This window comes from Triturus cristatus, chromosome 10 (assembly GCF_964204655.1).
Source record: "Triturus cristatus chromosome 10, aTriCri1.1, whole genome shotgun sequence".
Classification (NCBI taxonomy): domain Eukaryota; kingdom Metazoa; phylum Chordata; class Amphibia; order Caudata; family Salamandridae; genus Triturus; species Triturus cristatus.
This window is the reverse complement of record NC_140593.1, coordinates 1,058,992,178-1,059,004,521: the sequence shown is the minus strand read 5'-3', so window position 1 is coordinate 1,059,004,521 and position 12,344 is coordinate 1,058,992,178. Positions and strand designations below refer to the sequence as shown.

General features: G+C 45.0%; 1 protein-coding gene across 2 annotated transcripts in view; it reads left to right on the top strand.

Moving 5' to 3' along the window:
* Positions 1-12,344, top strand: part of SDK1 (sidekick cell adhesion molecule 1) — a 2,285,003-nt gene that overhangs the window by 2,232,875 nt on the left and 39,784 nt on the right. For both annotated transcript variants that reach the window (XM_085629198.1, XM_085629197.1), the window contains one exon: positions 8,821-8,985. In XM_085629198.1, coding sequence (XP_085485324.1) covers positions 8,821-8,985 — 165 coding nt within the window. The remainder of the gene's footprint in view (positions 1-8,820; positions 8,986-12,344) is intronic.

Sequence of the window (12,344 nt, the reverse complement as noted above, 5' to 3'; positions counted from 1 at the left end):
TTCGCTTTAGCGAGCACTGATTGACAGTGCTTTGACATCGCTACCTCCATTTTCAAAATTATGAAGTTACTTGAGACGTCTAATTGCTTCTTCCAGTCCCGACAAGTGACCCTATTAAAGCCTCCTGCTGCCCCTTCTGCTGACCTCACCGGGTACCGAGCCACGGGTTTCTTTCTCTGTATTATCCACACTCATTACTGGCATAACGAGCTGATGTAGATGTTCTTCTTAACACCAAAGAATATCGTGTTGCCACACATTATGCATGGAATCTGTTAAGAAAAATTGCAACCTTTATGAATCACACGAATTATACTTGAATTGTGTGCCATTGGTTTGTAGCTTGTTTTGACCTATGTATTCATACATGAATAAGTTGCATACAGAGAGGGAATATACAGAGAATGTATACCATAGGCCAGTAGGTTTTAAACCTTGGTTTCTCCAGCATTGGATATTCCATATATTCACATGCATGAATTATTCCCATAAGTAGGTTTTGTAGGAAATAAGCATTTTCTGCGCGGTTAGCCCAGTTTTACACCTCTTGCTAGACCCTATATTTTTTCTTGTTTTAGAACTCTGTGTACTTTATTTACCCCTACTATTCAGTAATTGTCACATTCCACTTGCCTACAAGTCCCTAGTATATAGTTGTTAGACTTGACATCATTATAGTGGTCTTCCCTCCAACTTTTTGCCTTCCTCCTCCACTTTTCTGACCTCGTTTTTACTGGTATTTGGACCCTGCACACTTTACTACTGCTAACCAGTGCTAAAGTGCTTGTGCTCTCTCCTGTTAATATTTGCTCATACCCAATAAGTCATGTGCCCAGGGCCTGTAAATTAAATACTGCTAGTGTGCCTGCAGCACTGCTTGTGCCACCCACTAAAGTAACCCTCTAATCATGTCTCAGGCCGGCCATTGCAGAGCCTGTGAGTGCGGTTTACACTGCCATTTCGACCTGGAAAGATTAAACCTTTTGCCAGGCCCAAACCTTCCCTTTTTACACATACCTCACCCCTATAGACAACCCAGAGAGCAGGGTTCAATGTATTTAAAAGGCAGGACAAATTATTTTAAGTTTTACATGTACTGGTTGTGATGAACTCTTACATTTGTTTTTCACTACTGCAAGGCCTATGTCTCCCGTACGATACCATTGAGATTACCTTATTTCATTTTATAAGTATAATTTCCAAATGGTAAGAGAAAATTGATTCAGGTTTGGTGTCTCTGGACTTAAAATCCTAACTTATGGTGAGGTCAGATTTTAAATTATAATTCTGAAAATGCCACTATCTGAAAGAAACACGTTAGTTAGATTCCTCACCTTAGAATATCCCCAGGCGTCAGACTGGATCCGGAAGATTTTTCGTCAGCAATACCCCTTGCGCGTCGCTAGGCGTCGTCTGCGGCTCCGCGTCCGTCGTCGGCGTCGCGCGCCGGAATGACGTCGGAGTACTTAGACGACGCCCTCGCGCGCTGACATCAGTTCTTGTACACAGCCTTCCGCGCCAGGAACGCAGAGCCATGCAAAGACCGACACTGGTGCCAAAAATAAAATCTAGGGGCCTGAAAAGGATAACCTTAACCCTAGATGTCAGTTCGCAGAACGGGGAGGATGGGTGGGTCGGTGAGGAATCTAACTAATTCTTACAGATACATCGTTACCGAAGGTAAGTAACTTGTTCATCTGAAAGAAACACGTTAGTTAGATTCCTCACCTTAGAATAGATACCCAAGCAATACCATCCCCGGTGGTGGGTCTGCGAACCAAGATCACACCAGAAAGTCCTGGAGGACAGAACGGCCAAAGAAGCCATCCCTCCGGACTTGGCTGTCAAGGCAGTAATGCCTGGCAAACGTGTGTAGCGAAGCCCACGTCGCCGCCTGACAGATATCCTGCAAAGGGACACCCCGTCCCAAAGCAGTAGTAGCCGCTGTGGCCCGAGTAGAATGGGCGCGCAGCCCAACAGGAGGGTCCTTTTTTGCCAAGGAGTAACAAATTTTGATGCACAAAACGACCCACCGAGAGATGGTCCGTTTGTGCACAGCTTTCCCCTTCTTAGCACCCACGTATCCAACGAAAAGTTGGTCGTCCACCCGGAACTGCTTTGTGCGGTCCAAATAAAAAGAGAGCGCACGTTTTGGGTCCAGACGGTGGAGCCTCTCTTCCTCTTTGGAAGGATGCGGAGGCGGAAAGAAGGTGGGCAAGGTGACAGACTGCCCAAGATGAAATGGAGTCACCACTTTCGGAAGAAAGGAGGGACGAGGCCGAAGGACAACCTTGTCCGGATGAACAGATAGAAAAGGAGGCTTTGAAGATAAAGCCTGGAGCTCACTCACCCGTCTAGCCGAGGTGATGGCTACCAGAAAAGCAGTCTTAAGCGTCAGCAGACGAAGAGGACAATTATGAAGAGGCTCAAAGGGAGCACACATTAGAAATGTGAGAACAAGATTCAAGTCCCACTGAGGCATTACAAAAGGGACAGGAGGGAACGTGTGAGTAATGCCTTTTAGAAAGCGTGTAACCACAGGGGACTTGAAAAGAGAAGGCTGATCAGGAAGCCGCAAGAAGGCAGAGATGGCAGCAAGATAACCATTCAGGGTGCCCAGGGCAGAGCCCTGCCGGGCCAAAGAAAGAAGAAAGAGGAGAACCTCAGAAAGAGAGGCGGAAAGGGGATCCACAGCCTTTGCTGTGCACCATGCCACAAATTTGTTCCGCCGGCAGGCGTATACCGACTTTGTGGAGGGACGCCTGGCTGCCAGAATGATAGCACAGACTTCAGGAGGCAAGTCAAATGGCATCAACTGTTGCCGCTCAATCTCCACGCATGGAGGTGGAGGCTGGACAGGTTCGGGTGGAGGACCGTCCCCTGCTGCTGCGACAGAAGATCCTCCCGAAGGGGCAGACTACCTAATGTTTCTTACAGATACATCGTTACCGAAGGTAAGTAACTTGTTCTTTAGAAAGTTGGCATTTTCTTGCTTTAGCCATTTGGTGCCTGTAGCCTGTCTCTGATCACATGAATGGGTGTAGCTGGCAGTTGGGCTTTGTGTATTCCTCCTAGACAGCCACACACAATGGGAGCTTAGGTATGTCACAATGGGTAATCTGTGGCAGAATTGGAGGGAGGAGCTGGGCACAGCCTCACTTACACCTGATCAGACCGTGTCCTGTCCACACACAAATGGCTGCATACCACCCTGTTGTGAGTATGGAGCCAGGGCAGGAAAGAAAGGCCTCTGTGCACTTTAAAGGTATGTCTTTGACGTCCATCCCTCTTCAAAGGCACCACTGAGTATAAGGACTGCCACTCTGCTGGTCTCCTGCTTTGCTGTGCTAAGCTAATGATTGCTGCACTCTTGCCTTGGGGAGAAGGACAGGGCATGCATCTCTTGATCCTAGAACCCAGAGTGACTCCAAGGGCTAGTTGGCTGGCCTCTTGATATGAAGCCTCAGGGAAATAACAGGTTTCCAACCCCTGCACGTGGACTCTGCTGTCTGTGAGTCTACCCTGCCATCTGTGAGTCTACCCTGCCAAGTGGTTCATGCTTTTCTCTAATTGAATGATTGTGTTGCTGGGGCATTGAATTATTGACGTCCTGACAAAAGCCCTGAACTGAAGACACCTGAGCATAGGGGTAGAAACATGATGGTCAATTAGGGTCATAGGACCATAATACCCTTATAATTTAAACTCATACCCAAACAACCACTAATAAAGGAAAACTAAAGTTGGTTTGTAATATTTTAATCTATTCTAGGTACCCCGGTCACAGTGATATTCAAAGTGGTCCTTGAAAATCGGTTGAGCCCATCCTGATTTTTAGGGACTAGGATGAGATCTGTAAGTGCCTCTCCTGAGTTCCTGGGGGAGCTTTAGAAGTGTACTCCTGTGGTGGATTAGGAGATAAAAAGACTAAGTCAGAATGAACCTGGCTTTATATCCGACCCGCACACTGTCGCAATCAGCCTGAAATTGCGCCTCGGGCCAAGTCTACCACAACAATTGATTGTCATTGGTAATTTGTCCTATTTCTACTTAAAACTTAAAACATTTATATCTCTGGTTCCCCTTATTAGATTTTTGTCATTTTTATTTATTAGATTTGACTCAATTTTCCCAATTTGTTTTGGGGTTTCTATTGTACTGTATTAATGTGTTACTCATTGCCTAAGTTAAACCTACCTGCTCTGTGCCATAGCTTAGCTTAGGCTTGGACTCGGGTTAATATAGTGACTTTGAGAGTTCATCATGTAAGGGGTGTGATTATTCCTTGAGGTGGGCAGACAAACGCCCCAAATAATAATCCTATGTTTTACAGTTTTAAGCCTTGGTTTACATTTACTTACCTCTGTTTTAAGCTGGCAACAAAAACATTGTATCCTACCTCCTCTGATTTTAATACAAGGGTGACCGTTCATACCCTGCTCCGGGCATTTTGTCATGGTGTACCTGGCAAAATTGCATCATGCCTTGATTCTTGGCCTCATATTTATTGTTTCATTGTGAAAAGGTTAATAAAACAGGATCTCTATGGAGACAGATTACAAACTAGCAGCCAATTGACAAACAGTGACGCTAATATGCTCCTGTGGGCTTATCCAAGATGTGATTGACGTTGTCTCCAGCCAGTGGCTGAAGAGTCCTCTGCCAGAAAATCCAGTACCTGAAAGACGCTGACTCAAAACCCACACCATTACTATTATATGTATTTTTTTAAATATCAGGCCTTGGCTTATGCAAGAAAGGGTTGGACTATTGAAACCAATAATATACATCGCTGAAAGTCTGACATTGATGCTTACTGATAATGTGGAAAATACATGCATTTCCACTGGAAATCTTTTTCAGAGTCTCATTGATATAGCATCACCAGTTTCCATTGTAATGGCATTTATTTTGGTTTGTGTAGACTGAGACTTTCAGACCCTAGCTGATTGCATTCAAATATCTTACATCCTTACTGAAGCTAGCCATGACCAGTAATCTGACTGTTAGAGAATCAGAGTGTTTGGTTATAAAGGCTGGCTTCTTTGGGAGCATGCCCAACTGTGCCATTAGACATGTCTGCGTGTCTGTATAGGTAGCATGGCCTGAATCTCTGATCTTCAAAGGTAATACAGGCTGCTACCTTTATCACATCTTCACATATGAAACCCCATGCTATTGACAGACACCCTGAAAGGGGCAGCACTATTCCTTGTCCAGACTTCACATGTTTCCATCTGTGACCTACTACCGGCCAATCAACCGTTTTTCTTTAATACTTCCAAATCTTGGCTCTACTCCAAAACGTTTACGAAATAACTTTGCTCATGAGTAGTCTCTTCAATTTCCTCCGTCTCTTTATTCCGAACAGCGTTTTAACTTAAATCCACTTCCATGGGAGGTCTGATATTTTGCTAAGTACACCATGTTAAGTAGTTGCAGCGTCGCAGGGGTCTGTTTTGAGCACCATTGTCTTAAGATCATACCCAAGAACACCAGTAATCATCCAGGGGCACAGCATGAAGATTTGAGTTTCTCCTACACACGGGCACAACTTGAAGATTCGAGTTCTTGCTACACACACAGGGGCACAACATGAAGATTTGAGTTCTTCCTACACACAGGGACACAACTTGAAAATTCGAGTTCTTGCTACACACAGGGGCACAACTTGAAGATTTGAGTTCTTCCTACAGACAGAGGCACAACATGAAGATCTGAGTTCTTGGTACGCTTAGGGACACAATAGAAGATGTGTTCTTGCTACACACAGGGACACAACATGAAGATAGGAGTTCTTGCTACACACGGGCACAACAATAAGATTTGAGTTCTTGCTACACACAGGGACACAACATGAAGATTTGAATTCTTCCAGGGACACAACATGAAGATTTGGGTGCTTGCTACACACAGGGACACAACATGAAGATGTGAGTTCTTGCTACACCCAGGGGCACAACATGAAGATGTGAGTTCTTGCTACACACGGGGACACAACATGAAGGTGTGAGTTCTTGTTACTCACAGGGACACAACGAAGATTTAAGTTCTTGCTACACACAAGGACACAACATGAAGATGTGAGTTCTTGTTACTCACAGGGACAAACATGAAAATGTGAGTTCTTGCTACAAACAGGGCAGAAAAAATGAAGATTCGAGTTCTTCCCAAACACACTGGCACAACATGAAGATCTGAGTTCTTAGCCACACACAGGGGCACAACCTGAAGATTTGAGTTCTTACTACACCGAAATCCACATGTTCTGGTATTTTGGGGGGATTTTTCGCTGTGTAAATTTCGGCAGGTCTGACCTTCAGAAATTAACCTGGGGAAACTTGAGGGGGTACAGCGTTAGCTGCCAAATTGAACAGTTCAATGGATGAGGTAGCAGGAGTTACCACACATCCTGGAATTTCACAGGTGAATGGTAATAGGGCTTAAGACTCAACAGTTCGACTCATTGGCAATTAATTTCCAACAGCGATTGGGCCAGTGAGATTTACACAGCACTGGATTTTTATATACAGTGCAACCAAAGACTACAAATGCTTCCCTGGTGTTCACTGTCCTCTGGACATTAATGTGGGGTTATTTAGAGTTGTAATACTAGTGACAATATAGACTACAATTAAAAGTTGCCAAGAGGCTTGTTCTTTGTTACCAAATGACCAGTCCCTCCTCCCACTGGTCTCCAGAGCTGCAATAGAAGAAGCAGGAACAGGAAGTACTTATGGCTGTTAGAGCCCTCTTCAGTGTCTGTGGATGCCTCTCCTTGCCCAAGCAACTACAGCATCAAATAGAAGGCAGGTAAGGGGCTAAAGGTGGGACAAGGCACCAACTCTGTGATGCCCTTTGGGGTCAGAGGGTGGGTGATGCCACTTTATTTTTCCATGGTCAGACTGGGAGAGAAAATAGGCCCAGGCACCAAACTAAAAGTGCTCTGCATTAGTAAGATAAAACATGTTTAGTTTTGAACTTGTAAAGACTCGCAGCATAAGTATTTTGCACAGGATGGAAGACTGCGCATTTGTGCTTGCTGCAGTCAATGTTTGTGGTAATATCAGGGAAATCAAGAGTAAAAACTGGCTCACCGGATCATAGGACAAGCCCACAAGCAGCCGATAAGAAGGGGGTCCCACACAAACCTGTCAGACCGACCATTCAGGCACTGCCTGATTGCCCTATATGTCAATCCGACCCTGCCTTTTTCCCCTGTCATTTCAGTGAATCTACGCTCACGAATCATGAGTTTAGTTTTGCATAGCACGTTTTAGTGCAGCAGTGAACTCGGTGCACTGCTGCGTTTAACTGGAGACATGGGCACCAAGTTTTAGGGGCTTGTGAGGCTTGGGTCCCACCAGTGATTTATGATAGGTGCACCCCAGCGTTTGGGGCAGGGCGGCTCGCAGAGCTGCTAGGCAAAGGTATTGCCAGATAGACAGGGTGTAAGAGAATGATGTGCATTTCTAAAGGGCACTCAGGTGGGGTGCGTTTCACTGAGGTATAGGGCTGCAGTTCAAAGCCCCCTCTCATTTTTCATACCTTTAGCACCCAGCCATTATAACCCTCAAGGCAGAACAATTAACTTGTCGTAAAACTACCCTTTTTAAATGCTCCAAGCAAGTAAATCCGTGTTTTCAAACTTCATTTTGATTTATTCTCAAGTTATTCTCCTCAATACATGGAAAATATGCATGTGATTTACATTAGTAAAATAACTTGAATGTTCTTTTCTCCTTTCCTTTACGGGTAATATCTAGTTTATTTTTGTATAGGGCTCTAAAAAGGCAGAGTGTATGAAAATATGACTGCAGAACGCATATTTACACGCATATCTGTGTTGCTTACCTCACCTATGACTCTAATGAGGAGTGCAACATGGTCGAGAAAGTCCTTCTTATGATGAAGTGACATTGATGCACAGTAGATACCCCATATTCTATTTTTAATAGGACTTGGTCCCTGCTTTGGGGGTTCTAGGGATGGAAAGCGTGGGAGTCCAGTACTATTTGATGGGCTTAACGCAAATGTAATAAGTAAGTTGCGTATTTGTTGGTCTTGAGTTAAGGTGAAATCTTTAGTCCGGGGACTTTTCCATGGACCATCGTGCTTGTGAGTAAGGGCATCCTACGGGGCACGCTCGTCATCTCGCCTCCCACGGAACTGCTTATATGAACTGGACCCACCAATATTTGGTGATCCTGGCTCCTATGACTGGTGATCTCATTTACCAACTCAGGGGTCGTCATTTAAGTGGCTCTGTAAGGATGGTAGGCTGCGGGTAACAGTGAGATAATACACATGCAGGTCCATTCCGCAAAATGAATGGGGTAGCGGAAGTGACATCACACGCCCTGTGACCTTCAGTTTCACTCACACATACATGCTTACACATACACACACATTCAAACGTACACACACTGACTCTCAAGTAAACACACCCACATGCACGAACACAAAATACCTTTCAAATATTTTTTTTTACTTACCTCATCTGCCAGGAAAATACATATTCCAGCTACTGTACTCCGTTTTTTATCCCACTAATAGTGAATAATGAAACATTATTCACTAATAGTGTTAGTGTAATAAAAAAAATGGAGAGAAAAGAAATAGAGTGGAGCCCTATCCCACGCCCATAAAGACTGGATGCCACTGTGTTCCTGGCACTGATTTTGCCACCTCTGAGGTCAGGGGCCGCAAAGGCAGTGCCTGGGGTCGCAAGGGGGAAGCCCGGGGTCACAGTTGCGACACCTAAATGACGTCCATGTTTATGCATGTGCAAAAGTAACTGTTTCTTTTCTTCTGTTGCAGATGAAGGGCTGTGGGATATGTTCATTAAGGACATCCCCCGGGGGGCTACATCCTATACCGTCGGCTTGGACAAACTGAGGCCCGGAGTGAACTACGAATTCCGCGTGGTGGCCGTCAATGAGTTTGGCTTTGGAGAACCCAGTGTTGCATCTGCTGCAGTGTCAGGTAAAAAGATAGTCAAACACTTACCACCCATGCGCCTCCTTCTAATAGGGAGGCGGGCATATCTAGATTGCTGGGAACTCCCGTTTGTGCCCGAATCATGATTCTTTAAGACTCAGGTGCTAATTGCTCACCCTGCAGGTGTTTTCCCAGCACAATATTTACCTGGTAAAACCAGTGCTTTAAATGGACAAAAATAAGTGCAGGTACTCATCAAAAGGGTGGATGAACTGGGGGTGGAGCTTGGGGCAGGCATAAGGGTGGTGCTAAATGCGGAACAAGGGGCGGAGCTAATTTTTTTACCATTCTAAGGTTTTTATGCAAGAAATGTGCATGCATTCTTAGAATATCAGATGTATCTGTCCATTAGCTTTTTACACTAATAACCATTTATATAGCACTTAATAATAAGTGTTTATTACTACCCAAAGTAACCCCTTATTAGCAACCATAAAAAATTAAAAGATTGAGAGAAAAAGAGTAAGGTTCTATATATATGCCTCGTTGTTGCATGCGGGTCCTTGCTGCAGGGGCAGAATTCCCCAAGATATCTGCCAAGGATGTTAACTTGGGACCTACAGGGAAGCCAAGGATCTACGCAACAAAAACAGTATCCAACTGAACTATCTACAGAAAACAAATCTCTGAACTACATGTTGCGTGCTATGCTTTCCAGCAGGCACAATGACCCTCTATGCAATGTTATGGTGAGCTGATCCTTAGATTAGAATGCACGCAGATCTTTCTAGCAAGTGCATTAACCACCAGAGTTATCCACTTTATTGCGACTCATGGTTCCCCAATCTTACTTACTTAAGAGAAAGGCACCGGCTTCCTGTTTCACACGATTAGTAAATGTTTAGCTGCAAAAAAAGCTGTCAATTCATCAGACACTCTTTTCATTCTCGGACCACCACAGGTATCAGTAACTTGAACAAATGCTTGTATGTGTTTTGTAGATGCACAATATCAAGTATTTGACTTTTGCATACTGCTCAACATCTTCTCTTGTGATACATGTACTGGCAAATTTGTGTTAAAAAGTCTAATGGCAGTTTAGAAACAGCGCTTTCTGCTACAGAAGCGTCATTGTAGCACTGTGTTACCCTGAAGAATGACTCTCACACCCTCGTCCATTAGGTTTAATAGCCTCCTCTCTGCCCCCCCTGTGTAAAAACAAAGGCTAAACGAACCTCCCTGCAGCCACACCTCTGCTCTGATGGCTTCCAGAGCAGTACATGCAGATCACTGCACTGCTGACAAGAGCAGCTGTTCGCTTGTACGAGCCCAGCCCAGGCTTCCACTGTAATTAAGAGTGGAAGGTGCTGCCGAGGTACGAGGTGATTGATCACCGGAGCGCCACCTCCATCAAAGCCAAGCCCTCGTGAGTACCGGTACTCTGCTTATTGAAGGAAAAGTGCCGGTACTCTATGCGAGAAAATTAAAAAGTGCCGGTACTTAGTACCGGCCCATTTAAAGCACTGGGTAAAACTTGGCACAAATGTTGAGGGCAAACTATGCAAAACTGAGTTTATGCTTCCCATAACTAGGGAAACCATTATGATGTTACTTACTGTTCTGCATTTCCAACCCTCAAATGATGCGCATATTGTGCCCTCGGCTCACAATATACCCCTGAGTATCACTCTTGATTGTGTGGACAATTTCAGCTGGCTTTGCGCGGCTCTCAGAAAGAGTAATAACCCTGTATATTCCATGGGGTTGTTTTCAGCTAAGAAGAGATCTCAGTAAAGAAATATTCACTAGGGCGCCATAAGGAATCTATCTCTTTCTTGTTGTTGTTGGTCCTCCTCAGATTTGATAGGGGTGCAGCACCGTTAGCGAACCATCCTTTCGCTCCACACGCAGTGCTTGTTCACAGATGCTTAGTAGTGCACGGTGTGCAGTCGCTCATTGGCCCAGAGTGTTCATCCTCCCTCACTCCTCCCATCGCCTTTCAAACTCCTGTATAGGAGCAGGGCCGCCCACTAGCCTGTGCGGGCTGGTCCCCCACTCAGGGCGCTGACCTCCAGAGGGGCGAAGGAGCTGCATTTGGAATAAGAGGAAGTAAGATGAGAGTAGGTCATTCAGGAGAGCAGAGCTTCGAGAATTATGCGTCAGCGGTCATTTCGCGTTTCATGCAGGGATTTAGAGCTATATTGTGGAAAGAGGCTCATCAAGATTGTGTGCAGTATCATGCGCAGAAAAGAGAGAACTACTAATGACATTTTCATAGCACTTACTACTCCTATGCAGTACTGACGTGCTTGACCACAAGGGCAGCATGTTACAACGGTGTGGTGTGTCGTTGGAAGGTTAAGTTTGCTTTGATCAGATGTGGATGTGTTTCATGTTATGCGTGATGTCTGAGATGTGGGTATCATCCTATGCATCCTGTCCTAGCAGCACATGGATGTGATGGACTTGAAAATAATAGAGATAGATACGCAGTTTATAGATAGCAGTATTTTTATAGCTCTGATGATCAGCTCTGCAGGTCCCTCTATGGTATGCTATATGTTCACAGTCCACCATGAGGTGGTCCTTTCTGAGATTTTATGGTCCTTGAGGTGCAAGGTGTATCAGGTCTCTTCAATCATTCCATGCCTGTCCAGATTGTTTACTCTTATCAGTTAGCACTCTAGTGTGACAGCCTCCTATCACTATACTCTGTGTGCCACACAAAGGCCTGGCTGACACCAGTGAGGTTGCAGACTGATACAGCACACTGGAAGTCATAGGGTCATAATATTGTCAGAAGGGAACAGTGACATCACTGGGTCACTACAGGGTTGTACACATACATGCAAGCACTGCACATGCAGTAATTCATACTTTACATAGCTTTTTTTCCACCTCCTCAAGTCCTTTTATCGCACCTGTGTCCTTCACTCCTAGTTTCTGCTGCCTGCAGACTGCTGATGGCAGCTCAGTTTAGTTGTAGTTCTGGTAAATCTAGTCCTGGCTTGGTGGTGAAGAAGCTTCTTGACTCATGGTCCAATCAAGGATAATTTTAATAAGAGCAGGGTTTGAGCTTGGAGGGTGCAGAGTGCTGAGGAGATGAATGACGACATGCGTACATTACATTTCCTATGCAGATCCTGTCTGGATATTTTCTGGCAGGGCGCATTGCAGGCTCTTTTGCTTGGAATCAAATTGGGATGGTAAAATACAGGCATCTTTGCAAAGAGCCCAAATCCCTCCAATAGGACCACACTCAAGCAATTGGTCCCTCCCTACCCCCATGAAAGATTTATGATAGCCTTTTGGCGATTCTGGCAGAGGTGCCATTGAGAGCAGAGACCGACCATCTGTTGCCTCTGTCCCACTCATCACAAGCAGAAGAAGAGGGCACTTTTGGT